Source organism: Microsporum canis, genomic scaffold (assembly GCF_000151145.1).
Source record: "Microsporum canis CBS 113480 supercont1.3 genomic scaffold, whole genome shotgun sequence".
Taxonomy (NCBI): Eukaryota; Fungi; Ascomycota; class Eurotiomycetes; order Onygenales; family Arthrodermataceae; genus Microsporum; species Microsporum canis.
This window is the reverse complement of record NW_003299167.1, coordinates 520,475-545,717: the sequence shown is the minus strand read 5'-3', so window position 1 is coordinate 545,717 and position 25,243 is coordinate 520,475. Positions and strand designations below refer to the sequence as shown.

Sequence of the window (25,243 nt, the reverse complement as noted above, 5' to 3'; positions counted from 1 at the left end):
TATTTACGAGTAACAAAGCCCATGGATGCTCGAAAAGTCCTGAAATTGACTAAAACGCAGGTATTCTATGGCAGTAAATGTTGGTAGTGTGAGAGAAATAAAACTGCGGCCCCCTGGACTGGCATGTAATAAGTATCAAATCCTCTTCCTAAATGCAAACCAGATCAATATATCCAATATATAAATTCATTTTATGTATATATATATATATATGCTACAGAAAGACCTTCAAAACAAGAGCATATATATATGCGGCCAAGATAGATGTTTAACCATCCAAGCCTAACTTCTCCAATAGTTGGTCCAGTTTGTTTAATAGATGCTCATAATCAATAGCGTCCCTAGAGAATTCATCTCCTGCTTCCTGGCCATCTAAAGTCCGAATTACACCATTGGGATTGACCTGTTCATTCTCCCTGTTGGTTTGGTTCTTCGGGGCCTCCAACTTGGCGGGTTTGTTTAGTTCCTTTTGTTTTCTGAGTGAGTTTACGACACTAGGTTTCTTGTCAAAAGTAGGCGGTGACGAAGAGATGGGCGATATGATATTTCCATTAATATTCGTTTCTGGGGAAAGGGAGCTGGTCACAGAGGTTGAAGGTGTTTCGGCCTTTTCCGCGGTATCGATTTCGTTAACATTATCCTCAGAGCTCAGTATATCTATCCCTGAGTCCTCGAAGCGTAACCTGAATCGTTCAGAAAGATAGTAGCGAATGTCATCCACCAACTCAATAGAATCTGTCTCTTGTCGCTTTTGGATGCGCTCCGCGGACTCGACTATTACCTGTGCGAACTCAGGTCTGTCGATATGCGCTTCTAGCCTGTAAGCTAGGTATCGGGCAGCAAATTCCTCTAGGCGCTGTACACGCATCAACCAGCCTGCACGGAGTATTTCGTAAATATCAATTAGTTCTTCCTCTGCAAGTTCTCTCCCCTCTTCTACTGATACCGGCTTGGGCCTTAGGGACGCCATGTCTCCGCTTCCCAGTGTGCTGATGAGGACGGCTGCCTTCGTCTTTAACCTTTCGATTAGGAGCAAATCTGCAGCAAACAAAACATCAACCGCAATATCGAGAGGGAAGTCCGCTTTTTCGGTATATAAGAATGTGAGAACTATCTCTAATACCTCAGGTGTACAATCAATGGGCACGATATGTAGATAACCCGTAACCTGAGCTTCACGGAAGGTGGAGGAAAACATTGCGAGGAAAAATTCTGATCGTAAGAGCATAGCTCGGTGGGCAGGGAAAAGGACTGATTTCCTTTTGGATTTTTTCGCGGGAGTACTCAGAGATAGCTGTGAGAAGCCGCCAATGGGTATGCCACCACCGTCTTCAGGGCTTGATTCCTGCTTACCCATTGGTTCCTGCGGCTCCTCATCTTCTATGTCATCTTCATCAGCTTGAAGAAGTACATCGGCAAATATACTGTTACCCCGCGACCATTTTACCTCATTTGCTTTATCTGTGTCAACCGTCACTTTGTGTTTGATAATATTTTGTTGAAACCAAGCTTCCATCTGATTTCGTCCCTTGCTGACTTCGTCTGCTCGCCTTTGCCTGGCCAGCCTCCTATCACCGCTGTCCAGAATAGTATCGACTAGGCTGCGAAGTTCTAGATGTTTGGCGATCTTGTCTATCCCTTCAAACACTTCTGCCTCAGAATAGCCACCTGCGCCTGGCCCAGATCTCAAATCCCGGGGAGCATCACCCAAGTATAGATATCTTATCCCAGCACTAAACGCTGGAGGAGGGATTGTGTTTGGCAATCTCCATGAAGTGGCCTCTGGAGCTGTATAGAGTTTCTTGTGAAAATAAGGCGAACGTGCGGACAGAATAAACTTGTGCAGGTGGAAAGTCTCATCTCCAGCGGTGACTTCGATGTCCGACGTTTGAGGGTTTTCTCTGCTTAGCAGAGACATTATATGAGATGCAAAGGGTTGGAGAGGGTCCGTTGACTTTGAATAGTCATATTCAAGGAGTAAATTCCGTATCTTCGAGTTCAGCGCGTTATAGAGGCATCTACCGTTAAAGAGACAAAAAATAATCAGTAAAACGCAGCTTCTCTTTCTTTCTTGCTTCTAGAAGGTGAAAGTAGGCTCGAGTGGAATAAGGATTAAGAGGGGAATAGGCACACCTTTCACCTTGAAAAGTGTCTCTTTCACATAAAGCACCTGAATCAAGGAGAAGTTGTACAACTTCATAGTGACCACAAAGACTAGCCTTTTTTCCCACGCAAGAAACAAGGGTAATTGTCACTCTTTCAGTTCTTATTATAAAAGCAGCCACAGCTAGGTAAAGTGAAGGAATTTATTCCATTCTCCAACCTCAACTGAATGCATTGACAGGGAGAATAAATTGCCGCTGTCGAGAAGTCCCGACAGATAAGAGTAGTGGGAATGCTTTAACTCACCAGTATTAGAGGAGTGCAGTCAAATAAATCCCTGCCGTTGATGTTCACTCCCTCAGTTATCTTCTCCTGGCACACCTTAAGATCGCCTCTTCGACACGCCTCGCATAACTCCCTAAAAGGTTGACTAAGGTCCAACGGATTGTCCTCCTTGAGTTGTCCAGCACCGATCAGCTTCCGCTCATTGAATAAGCTCGTTTCCAACTGGTCCTTCCGCAATATCTGTGATTCGGACATATTTAACACACACCGCTCAAAAGAAAGATAACCGTTCGTCTGCTCGCTGTTTTTGAGTCTCTATGAGCATCCCGCCAAAGATAACTGCGTAATAATCCTCAATAACAAGAACAAAAAAGAAAAGTCGACGTTAAGGAAGTGGCAGAAAGCTTATCGATAACGGGCGGCTCTAAGGTATCTCCGATCGGCCAATCATAGCCAAGGCCTACTCACACCGCCTTACCTGCATAACGCTAGTCCTCTTTAGCTACTAGCGCATCTCACCCGTGGCCGAAAAGTGACTAAGCGGGTGACTAAGCAAGAGTTGAACTTCTGGTTGCTGCCGCAACGAAATCACGAGATCAAGACCAAAACATTTGAAAAGCTGCTTGGACCAAAGAAGATTTACTTCTTTTCTTTCATTGCACACACACTGTTTGTTGCTTGCAGCCCATCCTTCCCCCCCGAGGCTCCAAACGCCGTTACTAACATAAACAGGTTGTTCTTTCGTTCATCTTTACTCTGTCTATGTGTTGAGTCCTTCTGCTACCATATCTATATCTAAAGTCCGACCATGGCAATCGCTTTGGCAGAAGCAGACAAATATGAGCTCCTTGAGAGAATAGGTAATAGACGGCCCTGGCACCTACCTGTGCAGATATATAGCTAATACGTCGTCAATAGGAAGCGGATCTTTTGGTGTGATCCGGAAGGTTAGAAGAAAGGCAGATGGATTTGTATGTCACTCTCTTCTAGGCTGAACGGAGTTTGCGCTTTAATATACTAACAGCGGCTATAGATCCTCTGCCGTAAAGAAATTAACTATGTCAAAATGTCTCACAAGGAGCGCGAGCAGCTCACCACTGAATTCAATGTCCTGAGTTCACTTCGACACCCCAACATTGTTGCATACTACCATCGCGAACACCTCAAGGCGACCCAGGATCTCTACTTATACATGGAATACTGTGGCGGAGGAGACCTTGCTCGTGTGATCAAGACCCATAAACTAGCTGGTACATTCGCAGAGGAGGAATATGTCTGGCGTGTGTTCTCCCAATTGGCAACTGCTCTGTACCGTTGCCATTACGGTGTCGACCCCCCTGAAGCTGGATCTAACGTGCTGGGTCCATCACCTAAATCTTCGGGGCTGAAGGGGAAACAGGCTCAGGTTATGATTCTTCATCGAGACCTCAAACCAGAGAACAGTAGGTTAACCCTGCAGTTGCATATTTGTTATCTGAATTATAATCACTAACACGTATTATAGTATTCTTGGGAGATGATAAATCCGTCAAGCTGGGCGACTTTGGCTTATCAAAACAGATGGGATCCCATGACTTCGCCTCGACCTATGTGGGCACACCATTTTACATGTCTCCTGAGATCTCAGCAGGGGAGAGATACACTCTGCACTCTGACATCTGGTCAGTTGGTTGCATTATGTATGAGCTCTGCAAAAAGGAACCACCGTTTAATGCCCGCACACATGTCCAATTAGTCCAGAAGATTCGTGAAGGGAAATTTGCACCTTTGCCAGACGTCTATTCTAGCGAGCTGAGAAGCGTCATTGCCAGCTGCCTGAGGGTTAACCCTGACCATCGCCCGGATACTGCCGCTTTACTCAAGTTGCCTGTGATACGTCTCATGAGAAAGGAGCAGGAGGTTGTTGAGATTAGCAAATCCCTAACGAGCAAGGAAGAGGCTGCTGCTCACAAGCTCAAAGACCTGGAGCAACGCTACGCAAAACTTGAGAAGGAGAAAGTGGCAATGAGAACAGAGATTGAAAACACAGTCCGCCGAGAATGGGAAGTCAAAGCACGGTTGGAGATCGATCGTCAAGTACAAATGGAGCTTGATAAGCTCCGTAGAACTTTTGAGCTCGAGGTGGAGCAACGTGTTGCTTCAGAGATGCAGAAGTACAAGGAGGAGATGGCGCACAAACATAACATGGATGTCTCCCAGCTTGAGTCAGCCCACCATTCTTCCCTGGGGTCAAGTGATGATACAGACTTCCCCTCATCTACGGACTTGAGCGAGCTGTCTCTTGACCCCCCTACTCCTGAACAAAAGAAAGCCGGGAAAAAAGGAGATCGTACTCCGTTCAGCCGTTCGAAAACTACAGTCGAATCGCCCATGGATGTCCAGATGGCAGAGCCATCACCAATTTCACTTGCATCTCTCTCATTATCCCCGCGCCGGACCGCAGGGACATCAGCGAAGAATATTTTCGCAGATGGTGGACGTACAAAGCCCAAGTGGGATACCCTTGCTATGTACTCCGATGACGAGGATGATATCCCAGACCTTCCGTCTCCAACTCGAACTAGAGTCCAGGTAGACCCAAGCAAGGCACCGCATAGGCCTCTTCTACGTCAAAATACTACGGCCATGATGCAGAAGCTTAGCACCCAACCTAATCTTTTCCCAGTGAGCAAAGCAGCAGCTAGACCAGCTCAAACCACCAGCTCTGCCGCACCTCAGCCTAATGATGCTCGTAATCCTTCGGTGGATAGAAGCAAATCTCCACAGCGTCGTCTGTCGAAGATCCCGTCATACAACAACCTGGCCCTTGAAGGTTCACCTTCACGAAAGACAGCTATGATGCCCCCTCAGGCAAAGGCAGGCACCGGTCCTGGAGGGGATGAGATGTTCAAGGCTATAATGCAACGAAACATGGGCGGCAGGTCACTTGTTGAGTTAGCCCAAGCCCGTGCGGGTGGTCGCTCCCTCGATGAGCTAAAGCGCCCGGGAGATATCAGAGTCCCTGCTACTGGTGCATCCGCTCCTGCTGCACCCTCGAGCCTGACTGTTACCCAGCATGACCCTCCTGCAACATGGGATCCAGAGAAAGACGAGATGCCCAGCCCCTTTTTGGTTAGAAACAAGAAGGTCATCCGTAACTTTCGATGAATCTCTGGAAAGAAGAGACGAAAAAGAAGAAATAACATGAAATAAATGATTGCATGTTCCTTTCATGTCGAACATAGATACATTACAGGAGGACCGGACAGGCCGGTTTGATTATGGGAACAAGGCAAGGCGAAAATACCCTTTCTCTCTTTCGGTTGGATGTGGATGTCATTGGATGCTCGGTATTAACTGGAGGTTCCCTCCTCTCTCTTTACTTATTTCATTTTTGATATCATTGTCTGCCATATTTGGTACTGTGCCATTCCTTACCTACTACATTTTCTTTTGTTTCTTGCCTTTGTTGTTGATATCCTACACTTCGGTCTGGGTTGGAGTGCATCTGCATGGCGTTTTTGGTCTATAGGGTCGAATTACTATCAGTGTCCTATTTCTTATGTCCTCCTTTTTATGTTGAATACCAATCACTGAGAATAGACTTGATTTTGTTTGTTGCCTGTTTGATGTCCTGTGATTTCTAGCCGAGGTTCATCCGCACATGCGCTAGGCCTCTTATTCGACAGAAGCGACTTCAAGTATAAACAACAAGATACAGACTTGCTTCCTACATCCAACAGTAAACACGAAGAGTGAATGAACTTGATAAAATTAAGGCATCATGGTAAATGACGTCCCAATGGGCTTGAACTAACGTTCACTAACTACTGCTGCTTCACCCCAAGGCTTCCACACCAGCGACTCTCGGCCTCACACAGCCAAGCATAATCAAGTACCTGTATGCCTCTGCCGTCCTCCTCCATGCGGCAGACACGTACATCTTCTACACCGGCTCCACGATCCTTTTCCCAAACCGTGTACCGTTCCTTGAAAGCGCAATGGCGCGATTCTTCTGTCGAAACAGCGGCAACCTCGTGCTTCCGTTTGCTCTGAATGCCTGGCTCCTACGAGACTATCATATCCGTAAAACCCATGTTGGACGTGTCGTGGGGTCGTGCTTTTTGTTATACCATGTAGCCACTCTGGGGCTCATTAGTTGGAGTGCCTTCTTCTCTGGCGGTGCCGAGTACGAGTTGGCCAACGTCTGGGGCATTTTAGGATTGCACGCCGGCTGGGGTGGTGTTGCAGCGTGGGGATTGCTTTGTGCGTAAGCGTCGTCTGGAGGACAGTCGTTAATCGATGATCTTGTCCGGTACTATACCTGGGCGGACGGTGTTAGTCTTGGTTGAATGCTAGAGGATAACCAAAGTGTTGTCGAGACTTACCCATTATCGTTGGACAGATGTGTGTCAGGATTCAGCTTCAGTCTTAGACACTGTAATGACTTAAAGATATCCCCTCTCACGTTATAAGAGAATCGTTCAATTACCCTCGTCTTCAACTTCCTCGATCTGCACAGACTTGAGCTCGCGGTTGAACCGTTCTTCCTCTTCTTCAAGAGAGGTTGCAGCTGCCTTTGCGCTTGTAGTATTATCAGTCGTCTGGCCGGCATTGTGACCACTCCCACCGACAACGTAGCCGGCCTTCTCCAGCCTATCCATCTCTTCGGGTTCAACAAGCTGGCCCTCACCCTTGACGGCAGCCTGTTTAACCCTCACTGTTGTCGGCACAAACCTGTTGATAGCTTCTTTTTGCAGATTCCTGAGGATGGGTGCTGATTCGTAGACAGCCTTCGCTTCTGGCAACGGAGGTTTAGGAGGTAGTTGATGTACTCTTTGCTCGCCGCCTAGCTCTTCACCTTTACCAACAGCATCATTTGGCCCTCCTCGCCGTCCCTGGTGATGCTGACGTGGGATCGGAGGAGGCGTGTCCCTGGGCATAGGTATTCGTCGAACGCTCTCGTCTGTTTCACTACCACTGCTCTCATGCTGTCTCCAGTAGCGTCCTCCATGTTGTCCATCCCTTCTTCTCTTCCCTAACACATTGGGACCTTGATCTCCATCTCTGTCTCTCTCTCGGCGCGGTCCGCCATTCCCACGTCCAAAGACCGGTGCCTTGTCTCCAAGAGCTTCCCTCGCCTTATTGACAGCTCGTAAATCCCTTTCCAGGGCTTCGAGGATCTCCTTTTGCTGCGGCTTGAGAGGTTTCCCTGCCTCTTCAGCAGATTTAAGGTCGTCTATCTGTCTCTGGATGCGATGAGGATTTCGCCGTGCTAGCTTTTCATTGCGCCTGTTCTGTGCCTCAGCCTTGCCCTTTTTGAGCGCCTTTTGCTTCTCAAGTCGCCGTTGGGCTTGTGCAGGATTGACTGTACGCTCTTTATCTTTAGCCATGATGTATCGTGTTCAATAAACGGTGGTGTTGGGTTGGATGTAGCTGTTGAAAGACTTTATCTTTTTTAGTGGATCAACTTTTTCAGCTTCAACTTCTAACTACTTGTGTACAACGAACTTCCAACATACAACAATGCTATCAGCCAAACGAAGCATTCAACACAGCAGACCGAGTGGATGAGCTGCTCTGCTATGTACAGACATGGCTAGAACCAACATTTATACCCCTGCCTTGCTATGTTGGAAAGGTGAAGCGACGCTATATATGGAGCCAACAAACACCGTGATGGGCTGTATCCCTGGGCATACAGATGGTGTATATATATATATCCATTCTCCTTGGTTCCCTGCTATTTGAATCAATGCACTTGACAGATCAAATTAACCATGGCTTCTCAAACGCCCCGAGCCAGCACCGAGAGCCTACTCTTAGACTCTTTACTGTGAGTTGAGGGGAGCTACTATAAGAGAACACCTCAAGCTGACGCTAGTGACAGGGACAATAACAAGACAATTCATAGTGCTGAATACAATAATAACAACTTGAATGATATTACCAAACATGCTGGTTACCGTCTCCCTCGATTTTACACCCGGGCGTTGATGGCAATCTTTGTTCCGGGTCTGGTGACGGTTTACTACTTTTCAATCCGCAATATTATCATCAAAAGAGAGAACGATGTTATTAAATCCGGTTTCCCCGGCGAAGTCTGGTTATACTACTCCTGGTTTGTAGTTGGTGTGTTCGGTCTCAACTTATCAAGATATGCTCTTCTTGGAATCGAGGCTGCGATGCTCCAGGACAATTTCTGGCAAGTCAACAACGCCATGGGCCTCTTAATGCACTGCGGGGCTAGCTGGAGTGGGCCTATTGGCTGGATAACGGCCCTCAGGGGAGCCTGGATAGAGGAATATAGAAGGGCACACCACCTATGGTACACGCTGGCCACGCTCAGTTTGCTGGCATCTATCGCCTTGCCTCTATCTGGCTTGGGGTTTAAGCTCTCAGAGGGCTATATCAGCTTGCCAGAACCTCCAAGGGTTGCAGGCCGTACTTTCGATACCTTCCAAAAGAGAGCTATCATCGAGGCGCGCATACGAGCAGGTAATTCCTGGAAAGAGGGATCACCCCCTCTTATCCCAGGGTTTGGCATTGGGTATACGTCTCCTGGCCGTGTTGACCGCAGTACACATTCCTCCTTTACGGCGACGCCGAATTCCATTCCGATTGACGGAGTGATTCCCGATGTCTTTCTTACCCCTCAGGCTGAGACGCCGATTAACGGGAGAGTCTGGGGTATGCGGGTTGATTGTAACTGCTCAATTGTGAAATCGGCGTCTGAACTCACTATTCTTAGCCAAAAGCCGTCCTCCAGATTCAGCGACCGTGATTATCCGTGGACGTCTGTGGTGGACAAACACCCTTTCCGCAGTCTAATAACCCCTATGAATGATACCATATATGTATCCAACACCACCAAAATTGAAATAGACGGCGCGTGGTGGGAAAGCAATCTATTTGGATATTCAGAGGTGGGATTAACCACAAATGTAAGAGAGGACAATATCTACGCCTCTACGACCAACGGTGGTGCGCCCAGGGTTAAAGTCCTAGAATACGTCGTCTGGCAAGTCCATATGTTCTCCCTCGCACCGAAATTGAAGTTCAACTACACGATAGACGTCCCCATAGCTGGCCTTGGTCATCCAGTGAGTTTTGAATCGAACGGGACTATGTCGTTGAATAACACTTTCCTTTCTGCCTTAGATCACTATGGCCATCCGGGCCAATATGGTAAGGAGGCCCCATTCCCTAGTCTAATTGAACCACCTCCAAAAGGCATACAGCCTATAGCATTGCCGGTTGGCGTTCGATGTGTTCGAACCTCTGCATTTGGCTACGCAGACGTTTCTGCGCAGGGGACATACCATTCCTTCACCGAAAGTATCGTTCCACGCTCTCCTCTCGGGAACTTTGGTTCTATTTTATTTGGTGAACTCAGCGACTGGTTCCTCTTGGGACAGTACCTCGATCATTTTAGATCCACCCATTCTCCGTTTCCTGTCTCTAAGAGCGTGAACTCGTACTTCACCAATTACATCCAGGCAAGCACACTTCTTCAATCGATCTCACAAGCCCACGCCGTTGACGCCCTACAACTGATGTATGACGGCGCTTCATACTCTAATAGCAAGACATACTACCTTGCCAATGCAACATCTTCACGGAAGGACAAGGTCATCGTCGAGGGCATGGTCCCTCTGACACTGCCTGCAGTGTTATTGGTCATCTGGGCCACGGGCAGCGCGATACTGGGTCTTCTTTACGGATTTCGACGGCGGTGGTCAGAAGTGTTGGACGGGTATAGCATCTTCTCGTTCGGGGTGGACTGTGCGGAAGCGATGCGTGACCGGCACCAATACTCCGGCACGGGGGGAGGGCTCAACCGGTGTGATGCCCTACGCTCGATACCCGGCCTTGTGGGCGATTCTCGTCCGCGAGACGAGGTCGGTCATATCAGCCTGGTGGAGAGAGGGAACCTGGCAGACAGGGAGAAGCCGTATGTTTAAGGACTGCCGCTATGAGGCTAGAGAGAGAAAGAGAGATCAGCCTATACCGTACCTCCTATTCGTTGCAGGCCGCCGATGCAGGAAACCTGCAGCCTCACAGACGGACGTCAAGGGATGCACATTTTTAAACACCCAAGCGGTAGGCCCTCCAGGGTTGGGATTGGACCGGTTAAATAACGTCGTCGTACCTATCCTATGCTGCCTGCCATTGGACCTGCGTTTCACTGGAAGGATACGCTTGAACGTCTGGGGTAGAAGGGCGAAAGAAAAGCAACGGGAATCAGGCGTCTACCTTTATTTCATGCGCAGAAGACGGGCCTGCCTCACCTTGGGCAGATATGAAGCTGATATATCTGCCCCTTAGACATCATCACTGCCATTATCACCATTATCATCATAGTATATAGATAAACTGCTGAAAAGATGAAAGTTTTCCTTCCAGCATCCCATAACCGATAGATATAGATACGATACATAGATAGCATCCCCATCCTGCTGCCTGCGTTGCAGCCTGTGGTCACATCCTCGGCCGCTTCTTCCCTTTGGCCCCTTTAGAAAAAATAAAAAATAAAGATCAGAAAGAAGAGAGTGTCAGCTTGTTTCTTTTCTTCTTCCTTTTTTTTTTCCTTTCTTTTTTCTCCTGTCCTCGAGGATCGCCCAGTGGAAGAAGCAGTGCCCGCTCCTCTTGGGGGTTTCTTTTTTTTCCCTTCCTGTCACTTTCTCACGATCAATATTAATAGTTGAATATTAGTTTGTTCTGACCTGTACTATTTATTTCTCTTTGCCTGCTTCGTTCGCTGTTCGAGGGAGAGATCTTTGCCTTGTCCTTCTCCGTTCACTGTTCACCGTCGACTCTTGACACTCGACAACAAGATACTCGACACTCGCAAAGAAGACACAAGCCAAAAAAAAAAAAAGAGAGAGAGAGAGAGCATACGGATAGGTGAAGAGGCGACCGGCCTGGTCTCTCTTTCGTCTGGAGTCGAACGGTCCTGTCCCGGGCGGCCGCAACACCTTGCAATCCTTTTCGCCCTTCCCATCCACCATGAACGGCGTCCTCTCCCACATATCAGTCTCGATCCAGCTCCCAGACGGCGTCTCTATGTTTTGAAAGGAAAAAAGAAGGAAAGAAAAAAAAAGGAGAGCATGTCTCTGATATACCAGGCTCATCCCCAATGTCCGTATCAACGTCTATTCCCGATGCCCGTCTTGGCCTCACGTCGTCTGAGTGGCAGATGGTTGTGCACCAGCAGCAGATCGCATTACAAGGGAGCCATAATGGCAGCATCGCAAGGGGGAGGGGGATGGCGAGGAATAGCAACGCCAGCTCGAGGGCTGCCAGCGCCGCCAGCACGCAGGGGAGGCTGCTCCTGGATCCAGACAGCCTCCAGGCCCTCTACTATCAGCTCGACCACCTCATGAGGGACATCCAACGGAGAATTGACTACGTATGCTGTTGCATATTATTTTATATCTATATATCTCGTGGTATATGTCTTGCTGACTTCTCTAGTTGAACGAGCAATCTGAGATCTCGATACAGAACACCTACGACCAGGCAGGCAATGTCGTTGCAGACGCCGACAAGGAAATCGCACGAGTCAGACAGATAATCCTCTCCATCGACGAGCTAGAAACCGAATTCGATAAGATCCGGCGCATCAGAGACATAGTGAAATCGTTTCGCTCCCGGGTTGAAAGCCTCGATAGTCGGCTTGACCATGCTCAGCGAAGGAGACGCTGATATAACACCAACATACCACGCCCTCATATCTCGGCCTTCTTCCTTTTCTCTTTTTATTTTTTTCTCCTGATTTCTTGATATGTGACCTGACGAGAAAGACGCAGTTACGAACCCAGCGCGCGATCCCCGATTTACAGTTGCGCGCCTTTTTCTAATTTGTTTCTTATCTTCTGTACGATGACTATGACGGAACGGTTAACCGGTTTATATTCGACTTTTCTTCACTTTCACCATCTTCCCTTTCCCTTCCCCCTTCTTTTGGCTATTTGCTTTTTATTTTTAATTCTTCACTCCAGACCGGATTCGCATTCCCACCCTGACGTCGAATACGCATCGCATTCTTATTCCGACTGCTGGATGGTCCTCCATACTCCCATTTCCCTTCCGAGCTGCCGGACCTTCAGCGCTAATACCTCGCTTCACGTCGATACGACCATATCTTTCCTTTTTTTATTCTTTCTTTTTCTTTCCTGCCTTGCACCGCTTCCCCAGACCTTCGTTTCTCTGCCATCTTGTGGTTATTGTTTCCCCTCTCCCCCCCTTTCTTTCTCCCTCTAGCATCTATACCGATATCCTGATCCTCGCGGATCCAACCAAATCCCGGCAATCGAAGGTGTTTTGACACTGGATGGACTGACAGAACATAAACTCCATCGTACCACATCGCATATTCTGATCTGTGGTTTTCTTCTCAGCCTTGTAGATAGCTCATTTTCCCTGCATGTTTTGAGCCCCTTTCTATTACTTTCGATTTCTGTGTTCTGCGCACTCGCTATTACTTGGTTTATGACTTCTCTCGATACCAGTAATGATTTTTATATCCTTGTTTATTTACTTTTTTTTATTTGGAGATATTATTCCTTTTCTTCTTCGGTTACTCCGCTTTGCTTCATGTTGTCCACCCGCTTTCTGTTTTAAAGATTGGTTACATGCCTCACGGCAGCACATATGCCTTTTCTCTTCCGTCCTTTCACCTAACTAATCACGCTGTCTCCTCCGGCCTGTTCAGTTGCTCTCCATGATCTCTCCCGTCAGTTAGGGCTGCGGATTGGTTTCTACAGTTGCGCCGAAATACTCCCCCGTGACATAGGCAATAGCTAACGATAGGAAAGTAGTTGAATACTAGCGATTACTTACAGTCTACAAGACGACTTAGATGGTAGATATCATTGTGTATGAGTGGTTTACATCTATAGTCGATCGTGAGCAAGTTTCCATGGTGGAGATGATGGTTTTTTGATAAATGTGAACACTTAAACGTAGATGCTAGAAATCGCTGGCCTTGCCTTCATGGCACATCCCTTTGAAACAGTCTTGACCGCGAGATAGTTAAAAGGCTCCTTCTCATATGTTTGGAGGTACACGCCGCATATCCTAAGATACACAAAATAAAATCTTACAGCCGCAGTCCATTTGTCCTTTCAGTATTCAGCAGCTTTAGAGATGAGGTGATATAAATCGCAGCTGCTTTGCCGCATATCTTGAGATTAGTACAGCAGCACTGAGACGAAAGCAAATCACAACCTAGCACGAATAATAATATCAAGTTAGCCGAAGACGTGATCGTGCCGAAAATACCGAGAAGATGAGGAAGGACATCGCTATATTTTTCCAGAGCTTGCCCAAGGAGGGAGACAAACAAGATGACACAGAATGGGCCAAAACTACAGACGCAGAATGTGCAGAAGAGGAGGGTACCCAGGGGTCAGATGACGAGACGGACAGCCCAGAAGCTGTGAGAGAGAGAGAGGAGTCTCCAGAAGGACGAGATGAGCCTGTATCTAACCCCTCAGCAGTAGATCAAGATTGGGTAATGAGTGATGCGGATGATACGATAGTTCAGCCCGATTTCGAGCCTGATATTGTACGGGTGGACGCTGACAACGATGTCATTATGACTGACTCAGAAGATGTAGATGGACATCTCGAGAGCCCTGAGAGTCCGGGCTCAGACAAATTGCACTCTCACTGCCCCGAGGACATCGACATCGACATTACCATGAGTTGAACGATCGAGCCGGTGTCTCCGAGGTAGTATCCAACATCCTCTAGGCTTTACCAGTCCATTCCCTGGTTTCTAAGAGGTTCTCGTAGGTATATTCTTTCGGGAGAGGAGGAACCTCGATGCATACCTTGGGTTTAAGCTGCTGGCTAGGATACGATCAGTGGATCGCCATGGAGAGGGATATTTGGTTGTCTTGATAACGCAGAAGGAAGGGTCATTATTCGGACTATTGCGGCTTGATTTTTCTTAATTAGAAAAAAGAATAAACCTGTTCCTTTTTGCAATTCGGTGTAGTTGGCTTGAGCCAACACTGTATCACCTATTGGCTTATATAGCTTCTTAGGCTTGAGAACACCGTTAAATGGGAGGCCGGGTGGCAGGTATCGTTGTCCAGGCTGCTCCAACCGTGGCAGGACATAGGGCTGGTGTCAAACTTGGTCTCGTTTAGAATATCTCAACAATATAATTATATCATCCTTGCCAAAGATGAAGATGAAGTCGAAGTCGGTAGGGTCGGGTAAAGTGATGTCACGTGATAGCTTCCTATTGGAATTAAATATCAGAAAAATAAAAAAAAAAAAAAAAAAATGATCTTTAAACAGCTTCGACCCAGCAACGCGACAGCTTTACTTCCATCACCGGGCGGGCAACTCAACAGACGGAGATCTCTGGGTGATCGCATAGCTTTTGTCTCCTTGGTTGGTTAGAGAACAGCTATGGAATACCATTCTGTGCCTCTCGAAGAGCGCGCGAAAGACGAGAAGGGAAACACCTTGCCATGGGGCTATGTTTACAAGGAGTAAGCTGTTGTTTTATCCCTCCAACCTCGTCATCGCCATTCCATGATATGAACCGGAAGATGAAGATATATTACCTTAGTTAGCTATATTGCTATTTGGAGATCATCTATGTTTTCGGGCTACCTTATTGCTTTTAAGAAATCGACTAACGGTAAAACACCAGTGAATCCCGCAACCCTCGAAGACCACCTGAAGAAACAGGCCCATTTGGTAAAAGGAGGAATACACGATATGGCTCTACAAGATCCGTGACACGAACTGGGACTCCTGCTAAGCGTGAGAATCCAAACGTTGCGGAATTTGGCAGGTTATTCAGCCTTCAGCAGGAGGAAGAAGCGCAACAAAAATTACTTGCATCCAACAACGCAACATCGAACGATACAACGGCTAGAATACAGCCGGAGGCAGTTGCAACTGAATGTATACTCTATGGCTATAGGGATAAGGGCTCTGAATGGAAGGTTATTGATAAATTTGAGCGCATCTCACAGGGCTATATCTGTGAAGACTATTCCCGCACCGACCCTGATATCTGTCCCAAGTATCCTCAATTGCTGAGCGGAGGCGACGTTGTGATCCGCCCGAGGCTTTCAGCTGATGCCAACAGGAAATCGAAAAGATATGCTGGGGGAGCTCACTGGATCAAGGTGACATTTGACTCTCTCCCGGCTGCCGATAGAGCGTGCCACTACTCTCCGCAAGAAATTGACGGCTGCCTTATACACTGCGAAATATACCGCGGACACGGACCCCAGGAGGATGTTCCGATCCTCAAAGCAGCAGTAGAACAGCACTCACGTTTAAACTCAATATATCCGACCCTCACCCCGTCCATACCCGCCTCTTTACTCCAATCAAACGAATATGACCGCTCGACTCTACCCCGCTCGTTTACATACCAACCACAGGCTGGCAACCAGAACCCTGGCTATGAGGCCCCTGCGTCTGTACAGTCTACGGCAACCGCCAGCTCCGCCACAGTAACCGGGCAGAAGACAGATACAGACGCCCTCCGCAACCGTTTTGCTCGGCCACAACCGGAGCCCGAACCGGAGGCGAAGCAGGCTCCCTCTGAATTCATGACCCATATACCCTCTGTCCGACGGGCCGTTGTACGTCCAGCGTCCGAGGCCCTCCCTCCCCAGCCATCTGTGACAGAAAGGGTAATTCGATCTATACCAATCTTAAGTTGGTTCACCGGAGATATCGTCGGCGACGGGCCTGCCCTACGAGAAGACGGATCCTTTGACGACCAAAAGTCGAACCTCTACTGGCGATTCTGGCACATGGTGGACAAGATACTGGGCACCGATCTGTGTGGCCTAAAGGAAGAAATATAATTCTACTCTCGTTCCACCGACTCAAATCTCCACCCTCGCACCTGAACCTACCTCCCTTGTTACGACATATCCCGCAGAACCTTTGTATCTTATGAGGTAATCTTCATTTCGACACGATGCCCTACCTGTGTTATTACATCCTTCCCGTTTTTCTTTCCCTCGCCCATATGACCTCTTATGTACGTTTTCTTTTCATTTCACAACCGACACACTCGCTACCCCTGGAGTTTGCTGTGCTTATGCATGTACCCTTGACTCCGTGTAATATGTACTGGGTACGAGTCTGGGTAGCTGTGGCACAAGAAGCAACATGGGCTCAAAGTGAGGCAGGGGGTTTCCTTGGAGCCACTAGATCGATACCACTGTCCCTTGTCCCTCTCGTATAGGCGAGATAGGGTGTGAGCCGGAGATATTAGACCTACGATTAGATTTTACGTGTTAATTTATATGATTGATACCATGTAGCTATACATCTACAGCCAGCCGGAGGGAGTAATAGCTTTATGATACATGACGGCTGTCTCAATCTCAATGGAAAACAACTTCCACGTTGCATTCCAGGTCGGGGATCGGGCCGACCGTTGATGTCGGGGGTGTATATATGGAACGTCCAGGGGTTTGCATGCACATCTTGACATGCATCGTCCTATCGAGCCCGTTGTTCCCATCGTGTAGGGGTTTCGATCAAGCCCTCGCCTTCGCCCTTGCTAACATAATAACTGTAGATGGATAGAAATAGTCTCAACCCTGGAATTACACAGCCATCGACTGTCGGGAATGAGACGCTGCTTTTCTATCCGGCCTCTGGACCTGGGGCTATCGTACAGAGCGATGCAGGGCGCGCATTTCAGTTGCACCGCTTGTGCGAGTGACTGTCGGGCGCGCGCGCGGAAACTTCCTGATTTTGCGAGCCTTTGTTGATATATATAGTTGTACATTTTATGGATTTATTGAATATATATACCGACGAAGGTTCCCGGCGAGACGTGGCGTTGTGTTGCGTGTCAACTACAAGGCCGTGCGCTTCTCGAGATACCACGACTCCAGGACTACAGACAGCAGCAAGATGAACAACATCGCGCATCCAGAGCCAGGCTACTGCCACCGTGATTCCAATGTGATGCCCTGTACTGCTCCTCCTCTTCCTCGATACACGCCAGAATCCGACGCTGAGGGTGGCAGATATGAACTTGTTATCTCTGGGGTATGTGTTTGATATCACCCCTTAAGATATCATTTTTACATATCGATAATCGTGGATATGTATATAAAATTCGCCTTTGACTGACTTTGAATATAGGCTGGTCCAGCTGGATTACTGCTCAAGCTGCTCCTCTCGCGTTATGGGTTTGACAAGTCGGTTCTATGCATCGAGTCAAAAGAAGCCATTTTGAGTGCTGGCCAGGCAGACGGTATACAGCCCCGGACAATGGAGGTGCTCAAGAGCCTGGGTTTGATGCATGAGATCTTGGTAGACGGTTGTCAAGTGTGGGAGGTCGCGTTCTGGAATCCCATACGACTCACAGGGGCGGGCGCTGGCGGCGCGCTCGACAACGCTGAACCGGGCATTGAAAGGACTGCTATCGTGGACGATGTAGCCATCGCAGCTCGATACCCTCATGAAGCCACGACGCACCAGGGGAAGATAGAACGCATACTGGAAGATGACCTTCTCCGGTATACCAAGGAAGGCGTTCGACGGTCTACAACCTTGCTTAATGTCCGTATCGATGAAAAAGAAGATCCGGATTTCCCTATTGTCGCTGAGATTGAATCCCCAGTGAGCGGAAGACAGACTATCCGGTCAAAGTATCTTGTTGGTGCAGATGGTGCACACTCAACTGTCCGTCGCTGCATGGGACTGAAGCTTGAGGGAGAGACCACAGACCATATATGGGGTGTCATTGACCTCATTGTCAACACCGACTTTCCAGATGTCCGAAGGCGAACTGCTGTTCATTCCGATGTCGGCTCTATTATGATCATCCCTCGTGAGCGGTCCATGACGGGGGAGTTCATTACCCGCCTCTACGTGCAGGTCCCAGGTGGTGTTAAGGCCGATGAGGCTGATATTGCGGGTACCGCTACTACTGGTGTCAGACAAGGCTGTGACGACCCAAGAGCTCAACGCGGTCAAGTCAGCCCGGATAGCATCTTGAAGCAGGCCCAGGAAGTTATCAAGCCATACTACATCACACAGAAGGAAGGCACAAAAATTGAGTGGTGGACTGCCTATCAGATCGGACAGCGAGTCAGCAATGAATTTGCTGTGAAGGACTCAAAGGGGAAACATAGGGTATTTATCGTTGGAGATGGTAAGTCACTCATTCCTTTTGAATAGAGAGTAGAGAGAGAGAGAGCGCATTATAAGCTGACGATGCTTATCCAGCCTGCCATACTCATAGTCCAAAGGTAAGCAGGGCATACATAGACTTCGCCGTGTTGGTATAACCATGTTCACTAATATTTTTCCTAGGCTGGTCAAGGCATGAACATCTCGATGATGGACTCTTTCAACCTGGCCTGGAAGCTCGCCTACTCCATCAGAGGGCTCACTCCTGCGTCACACGCCTGCTCCAGCTCTCCAGACAACATTCTCGACACCTACCAGACGGAACGTCATACTATCGCACAACAACTGATCGAATTCGACAAGTCATTTTCGTCTATGTTTTCCGGAAAAATCGGTGCTTCAGATGCAGAGGGCTCCGGGCTGACACACGAACAGTTCCTGGAGGTTTTTAGAACCGGCAACGGGTTCACTAGTGGGTGTGGGATCGAGTATCCGGAGAGCATGATAGTTGATAAGACCGTGGACGAAACGGTTGTGAACGGGACAGACTATCTGGCTGGTATACTGAGGCCAGGTAGACGTTTGTTGAATGTAAAGCTGAAGAGACATGCAGACGGCTGCCATTGGGATTTACATGATGGTTTGTCTCTTTACCCTCCCTCCTCTTATGTCTACTCTTCGTCATGATGCTTATATTGTGGAAAACAGATTTCCCGTCCACAGGAGCATTCCGGATACTATGCCTTACCTCAATGGATCTCCTGGACCCAAATGGAAAATCAAGCCAGGCTCTAACCGGTCTCTGTGAACTGGTCAAAACCACATCTCGTACCTATTCGTCCAGTAATATCCTGCAGCTTCTCGCCATCTATCCGCGTGCGTTGGTGGGCTTAACGCCCTCTTCACCACCCAAAGCGGCACTGCCTACTTCCTCGTTTGTCTGGAGTGATGTGCCTGGCTGCCTGCGTGAGGTGGCGGAAATGAGAGTTTATTGCTCTGCAGTTGCGAGCGAGGATGCGTATCAAATTTACGGAGTAAATGAAGATTCTGGTGCAGTTGCGGTTATTAGGCCGGACGGATATGTCGGCGTCGTGTCGTCGTTGGACGAGGAAGGTGTGAATACAGTGACGAGGTATCTGGGGGGCTGTATTTGGTTGGAAGGGAAGTAGGTATTACAGAGTATGTGTTAGTTTTAAGAAAATGGTTTTCATTTATCTATTCATGGCATCATTAAGATAAAGTAGTATAAGAAGAAAGGAAAAAAGAGTTAGAACCCGAACTCTTCAACATGCAGATAGATCCCCTGGGCCCCTGTGCCCTTGTGCACCGCTCTTTCGTCAGACAAGGAGACAACATTGCGCCTTACATCTGTACTTAGGCCTCTTGGCCCGCATACGACAACAGCACTCTCACCCTCTGCCCGCTCGAGCATTGAGAGGATGATATTGTCGATATTCGGTCTACCTGACGTGAGACACGCGGGAGAGTCAAGAGACATTCGCTTCTCTGAGGATGCTAAAGGTGTGTTCGGCTGAGTTGAGTCTGAAGCATGACATGACGGGCCGGCAGCAGTCAGATGTGGATCTGAAGTGAGGTGGATGCTGATTTCAAGTGTTGGCTGGACCTTTGATATAGCCGCCCCACAATTTTCTACGACCTGCATGAGAGATTCCAGCTCTGTCTGAAACCATGAGAGATGGGAGCGAGAGCGTATGGCCCAGATGAACCGGACATGTTTGGTGATGGGAACAGAGCCAGCGAGGCTTTCTGCTTTCCACCCTTCGACAATGTCACGTAGTAGAGGGACAGTGAAAGTTGCGCCCATGCTGCCTGCGAAGAAGACAACACTGTCGAATTGACGGAGCGGTCTAATGATGCCGTATGGTCCATCCAGGGCGACTAGACGAGTCGAGTCTGTGCGGATGGCATTGGCATGCTTTACTGCGTGGTTATGAATGGTCCTGGTCCCGCCTGCTTCGGCACGGATGAGGAATTCGATCTTGTTGTCTGACGGGAGAGAGGCGATGGTGAAGGGGTGACTCTGGAAAGGGAGAAGGGTCGGAATGGAAAGGAAGACATGTTGGCCGGGCTGCCACGAGATGGCTGGGCTACGGATGGTGACCCTGGTGACGTCTCCAGCCAAAGGGGTGAAGGTTGCATAGTTTGCCCAGAGAGTTGAAGTTGATCTGGTCCAGACGGCAACGTTTGTCCAGGCCATCATCACACACCTGGCCACTCGATCAAACACGACGAGCGCGATGGAGACCCAAACCCACATCTTGACCTCGTCCTCAGCATGCAGCCAGGCGGCGGCGATGAAGCCAGCAAAGGTGACTACATGCGAGAGGAAGAAGAGCTCGTAGCTCCACCGTCTCACTGGCGAGAGGGAGGCGAAGAGAATGAAGGTGAGTATCGACCAGGCGGCTATCCCTCTCTGCGTCAGGGGGTCCGTCCTGATCTTGGTTGCAATGTAGTTAAACCGACCCCAGCTTCGGAACCAGAATCCCATATGTATCGTGGCTGACATCCAGAGCGTCCTGGCCGTCCATCTGTGTAGCCAGTTGAGTCGTTCGTGGCTGGAGCCTGCCAGGAAGCCGATAATGTTCCTCTTGCCGGCCAGCAGCAAGATAAGCGGCAGTTGGGCGACGGTCATGAAACCCGTACGGTACCCGACCGTCTCCCACGACCACTGGTCCATCGTGTTGAGCTTGTAGAAGCAAAAGACCATGACGGCGATGAAGTTGGCCAGGGCGATGCTGACTCTACCTAGCGGCGATGGCTGTAACTCCCATCTGCCAATCTTCAGCGACCTAATACATGCGGACGAGTATTCTCTCGTCAGGGCCGTCAGCGTCGCATATATGTTGAAGAAGAGCGACTTGGGCTTGGCAGGCGTCCTCGATGTATCCGTGAACCTGTTCCCGTTAGTTGATCGACTTTCGACTCTTCCCATACAATCATCGCCGCGCGTATACACACACCTCTGAACGGCAACTATCTTGTTGAGGATGTTGCAAGCCGTTGCGATGCCGATGGCCGTGCCAACAACGGCCCAGTACATCCGCTGCATCTCAAAGTACGAGGGCACGCCATCCCCCGTGGGCGTTGCGCCTCCGCCATGGTTGTGAGCCATTCTGTTGCATCAGCTATAGTAGATGACAAGAAACAGAGGAAGCAGGAAGTAGAAATATAGAAAATATAAGAAGTGGGAGTGGATATGAGCAGATTACATAAGAGTTGGTTCCGCCGTCACGGTTAAGGTTAATAAGCTTATGTCTAATAATCTGCTCATTCCGCGCTTCTTTTTCCGCCGCCGCTCTATTTTCTCTACTTTTCCAGCTTTCTCTGGGGCTCCTGGCCTCTCAAAAACTTCTTCTCGATGATATAGGAAATATCATCAAACACAGACGGAGACAAGATGGCTCACTCGCATGGCTCGTCGGATCCGAACATGGCGGTGGCCATGGTCTTTCAGAACATCCACGCGACGCCGCTGTTCACGCTCAACTGGACACCTCGGAGCAGCGGCGCATACGCTGGGACATGCATCTTCCTCATCGTTCTCGGAGTCGTGGCCAGAGTGTTGCTCACGGCCAAAGCAATCATGGACCGGCGCTTCCTCGCTGCCGCCAGGGCACGACGATACGTTGTTGTAGCGGGCAGGACATCATCATCGACATCAGCAGAGCCAGAGTCCGAGCGAAGCAGCGAAGACGCAGAGGAGAAGAAGACGGGTAGGCTGATAAGCGCCCACGGTGTCGAGGAGAATGTACGGGTAGTCAATGCGACGGGGGGACCTCCGGTGATGCCGTGGAGATTCAGTGTCGACCTTCCCAGGGCGGCTATGTTGACACTAAACGCCGGCGTCGGTTACTTGCTGTATGTCTTCTCTCCCCTCCTTCTTTTTCTTTCTCTCTTCTTCTTATGTATATATACTAACGAAGAGCAGCATGTTGGCTGTGATGACAATGAACGTTGGCTACTTTCTCTGTATCCTAGTTGGCATCTTCGTGGGCGACCTTGCCGTAGGGAGATATGCGCACCGTTTTGACGAGCATTAACCTGGCCTCTCCTCTCTACTATTTCATGTTTATGACCATCTGCATCTTGTAAATATCAGCTTTCATCAACTTCATAATTAATATCTTCATTTTTGCTTATTCCCACGTGATGAGCGGGATTGAGCATATTACTTACTTAACCTAACCAATGAAGATGCCGGCTTCCCTGCCCTGAAAAGGCTGTGGGGAGGTACTTTGCCGCCCCCCGTAAAATAGATGTGAGCGGAGGTATCTTGCCATACATAGTAACTGGATAGCGGCTCGGGTATCGGACGAAGAGGAAGCAAAAGAAGGAAGGACCAGCAGAAGATAAGGAGCAGCAACAATAAGCAGCAGAAGAGGCGAGTATAAAGAGGCAAACTCCTTCTTCGTCTTCTGCATCACATACAACAAACACACACGATTTGTTGCTGTTGAATATCAGTTGATAATCATTGGTATCACCATGAAGCTGCTCACAGTTCTTCCCGCCCTCCTTCCGCTCGTTGCTGCTCACTTTAACGTCGAGGCGCCTCCAACCCGCGGCGGCACCGAAGACACCCAGCCATCGTTCCCATGCGGTGGCCCAACGCAGCCATCCAATACCAGGACGAAGATTCCTCTAAATGACCCCAAAGTCGCCATCGCCATGGAGATGGGCCACGACCAGGCGGCCGTCCAGGTCTTGCTCGGGCTGGGATCTAACCCAGGATCCAACTTCAACATCACTGTCATCCCGACCTTCAGACAGGTTGGACTGGGCTCCTTTTGCTTGCCGGACGTGATGTTGTCAGAGGACGTTGTTGGCTTCAAGCCAACAGAGGGCATGGACGCCACCATCCAGGTTCTGAGCAACGGTGACCCCAACGGCGGCCTCTTTCACGTACGTGTATTTCCCTTGTATATTTGGTTGCTTCGTCATGCTAACATGATAACTGCGCAGTGTATCGACATCACCTTCACCGGGTCCGCACATTACTCCAAGCCAGATTCGTGCAAGAACGGAACCGGCATCGAGGCCATACCCTTCAGCGGCGAAGCTGCTCGACGAAACGCCAATGAATCCACGCCCAACGGCCAACCACAGGGAGGTTCAGGAGGTGGTTCTGGTGGTGGTGAAAGTCCCAAACCAACTGGCAACTCTGCGCCTATTCAGACTGCTGCTGCTTGGGGTGTCCTTGGTGCAGCCATCGCTGGAGGCGTTGCTCTCTTGTAAAACCAGATGATACCCCCATCGTTATTAACAAGTTATGGAATATGCCTAATGAACGGTATGGATGTATATATGATGGAACGCGCTGTGAATATACACTTCTTGCTTTCCTTCTCTTCAATCCTCCAGAAGCCCTGTAGGCACGTGATTAATAATAGTTAACATTGATTGGTAATTTATTAGTAATATAGATAAGATCTTGCTTATCAAAGACAAAACTTTCGTTTTCTTCTCCGCTTGAAGACATCCTCAGGGATTGAACAAGCTCAACTATCAACCCATCAACACTGTCATCATGGCCTCTAAAGCACCTTACATTGTCCCTGCCATAAAGAGGCACACTGCCACTGTCATCATGGCTCATGGGCTGGGTGACACGTAAGTTACTCGTCCTTCAAGCATCTTGGTCTTAACATTCTAACTGTACAACAACTATAGCGGAGCAGGCTGGTATGATAGGATGCGCCCTCTTCTCTAGAATACACGTTAATGTAACTTCAAAAAAGGATGATGGTGGCCCAAAATTGGCGTCGACGCGGCTTATACGATGAAGTTTCCTTCATCTTTCCCAATGCGCCCTCCATACCCATCACAGTGGTATATCTACCCCTAGTCTCTCCTCCATCCTATTCTCTTACTGACTGTTTATTCAACCATCTAGAATTTTGGCATGTCCATGCCAGGATGGTATGATATCAAGAGCCTCTCTTCCTCTGTATGACATGCCGTAACAAGCCCGCTAGCCCGCCAGCACGGCTATACTGACAGCTCATCAGCTAAGCATGGAAGAATTCTTCGCCCAACGTGACGAAGCCGGCATTCTCAAGTCCCGCGAATACTTCAACACCCTGATCAAAGAAGAGATTGATAAAGGAATTAAACCTTCTCGTATCATATTTGGTGGGTTCTCCCAGGGCGGAGCCATGGCGTTGGTCACTGGCCTAGCTAGCCCCGTGAAGCTAGGCGGCATCTTTGGGCTGTCGTGCTACCTGCCTTTGTCGCCTGAACAGCTTAAAAAACACATACCGGATGAATGGCCGAACCAGAAGACACCTGTCTTCATGGGCCACGGAGATGTCGATCAGGTAGTAAAGTTTCAGTACGGTCAGAAAACCGTAGATATTTTGGAGGATATTGGGGTCGAAGTGGAATTTAAGAAATACCCGTACGTCAGATTCTTGGTGATTTTATATGTGTCAATATGACTATACTAACCGATTTCTTTCAACAGTGGACTAGGCCACTCCGGTGATCCTGATGAGATTGAGGATCTTGAGAAATTCCTCGACCGCCTGATACCGGATGAGGGGAGCTCTACCTCCTCAGAGCTATGACTCAATGTAGGGATGCCTGAATTTCACTATCAATGGCTATTCACGTCGGCTGTTGGACTCCCTCTCCTCGTCTTCTTCTCTCTATGGCTAGGGAGATTTGCAAGCCGCCTCTCGCCCTCTCTATCACGCTAGCATCTCAGAGT

At 48.8% G+C, this 25,243-nt stretch overlaps 12 protein-coding genes across 12 annotated transcripts; 9 read left to right on the top strand and 3 right to left on the bottom strand.

Annotated features, from left to right (window-relative positions):
- Positions 1-268: 268 nt before the first annotated feature.
- On the bottom strand, positions 269-2,643 carry MCYG_03041 (ankyrin repeat and BTB/POZ domain-containing protein; the record flags this gene model as incomplete). The annotated part of the gene is made up of 2 exons (XM_002847489.1): positions 269-2,077; positions 2,410-2,643. 2 exons carry the CDS (start codon positions 2,641-2,643, stop codon positions 269-271), a joined length of 2,043 nt encoding a protein of 680 aa, XP_002847535.1.
- Positions 2,644-3,196: 553 nt separating this feature from the next.
- On the top strand, positions 3,197-5,535 carry MCYG_03040 (G2-specific protein kinase nimA; the record flags this gene model as incomplete). Its single annotated transcript, XM_002847488.1, has 4 exons — positions 3,197-3,248; positions 3,307-3,359; positions 3,422-3,830; positions 3,893-5,535. 4 exons carry the CDS (start codon positions 3,197-3,199, stop codon positions 5,533-5,535), a joined length of 2,157 nt encoding a protein of 718 aa, XP_002847534.1.
- Positions 5,536-6,851: 1,316 nt separating this feature from the next.
- On the bottom strand, positions 6,852-7,760 carry MCYG_03039 (conserved hypothetical protein; the record flags this gene model as incomplete). The annotated part of the gene is made up of 1 exon (XM_002847487.1): positions 6,852-7,760. One exon carries the CDS (start codon positions 7,758-7,760, stop codon positions 6,852-6,854), a length of 909 nt encoding a protein of 302 aa, XP_002847533.1.
- Positions 7,761-9,206: 1,446 nt separating this feature from the next.
- MCYG_03038 (conserved hypothetical protein) lies at positions 9,207-10,331 on the top strand (the record flags this gene model as incomplete). The annotated part of the gene is made up of 1 exon (XM_002847486.1): positions 9,207-10,331. One exon carries the CDS (start codon positions 9,207-9,209, stop codon positions 10,329-10,331), a length of 1,125 nt encoding a protein of 374 aa, XP_002847532.1.
- Positions 10,332-11,506: 1,175 nt separating this feature from the next.
- On the top strand, positions 11,507-12,075 carry MCYG_03037 (conserved hypothetical protein; the record flags this gene model as incomplete). The annotated part of the gene is made up of 2 exons (XM_002847485.1): positions 11,507-11,779; positions 11,845-12,075. 2 exons carry the CDS (start codon positions 11,507-11,509, stop codon positions 12,073-12,075), a joined length of 504 nt encoding a protein of 167 aa, XP_002847531.1.
- A 1,585-nt stretch (positions 12,076-13,660) lies between these two features.
- Positions 13,661-14,083, top strand: MCYG_03036 (uncharacterized protein; the record flags this gene model as incomplete). The annotated part of the gene is made up of 1 exon (XM_002847484.1): positions 13,661-14,083. One exon carries the CDS (start codon positions 13,661-13,663, stop codon positions 14,081-14,083), a length of 423 nt encoding a protein of 140 aa, XP_002847530.1.
- Positions 14,084-14,796: 713 nt separating this feature from the next.
- MCYG_03035 (conserved hypothetical protein) lies at positions 14,797-16,220 on the top strand (the record flags this gene model as incomplete). The annotated part of the gene is made up of 2 exons (XM_002847483.1): positions 14,797-14,879; positions 15,044-16,220. 2 exons carry the CDS (start codon positions 14,797-14,799, stop codon positions 16,218-16,220), a joined length of 1,260 nt encoding a protein of 419 aa, XP_002847529.1.
- A 510-nt stretch (positions 16,221-16,730) lies between these two features.
- On the top strand, positions 16,731-19,308 carry MCYG_03034 (FAD binding domain-containing protein; the record flags this gene model as incomplete). The annotated part of the gene is made up of 7 exons (XM_002847482.1): positions 16,731-16,781; positions 16,946-17,082; positions 17,151-17,424; positions 17,521-18,535; positions 18,610-18,632; positions 18,697-19,104; positions 19,222-19,308. The coding sequence occupies 7 exons, from the start codon at positions 16,731-16,733 to the stop codon at positions 19,306-19,308; spliced, it is 1,995 nt and encodes a 664-aa protein (XP_002847528.1).
- A 472-nt stretch (positions 19,309-19,780) lies between these two features.
- On the bottom strand, positions 19,781-21,646 carry MCYG_03033 (conserved hypothetical protein; the record flags this gene model as incomplete). The annotated part of the gene is made up of 2 exons (XM_002847481.1): positions 19,781-21,428; positions 21,495-21,646. 2 exons carry the CDS (start codon positions 21,644-21,646, stop codon positions 19,781-19,783), a joined length of 1,800 nt encoding a protein of 599 aa, XP_002847527.1.
- Positions 21,647-21,931: 285 nt separating this feature from the next.
- Positions 21,932-22,574, top strand: MCYG_03032 (copper transporter; the record flags this gene model as incomplete). The annotated part of the gene is made up of 2 exons (XM_002847480.1): positions 21,932-22,392; positions 22,463-22,574. 2 exons carry the CDS (start codon positions 21,932-21,934, stop codon positions 22,572-22,574), a joined length of 573 nt encoding a protein of 190 aa, XP_002847526.1.
- Positions 22,575-23,019: 445 nt separating this feature from the next.
- On the top strand, positions 23,020-23,769 carry MCYG_03031 (expression library immunization antigen 1; the record flags this gene model as incomplete). The annotated part of the gene is made up of 2 exons (XM_002847479.1): positions 23,020-23,436; positions 23,497-23,769. 2 exons carry the CDS (start codon positions 23,020-23,022, stop codon positions 23,767-23,769), a joined length of 690 nt encoding a protein of 229 aa, XP_002847525.1.
- Positions 23,770-24,061: 292 nt separating this feature from the next.
- On the top strand, positions 24,062-25,100 carry MCYG_03030 (acyl-protein thioesterase 1; the record flags this gene model as incomplete). The annotated part of the gene is made up of 5 exons (XM_002847478.1): positions 24,062-24,144; positions 24,273-24,363; positions 24,428-24,481; positions 24,543-24,931; positions 24,998-25,100. 5 exons carry the CDS (start codon positions 24,062-24,064, stop codon positions 25,098-25,100), a joined length of 720 nt encoding a protein of 239 aa, XP_002847524.1.
- Between the last annotated feature and the right edge of the window lie 143 nt (positions 25,101-25,243).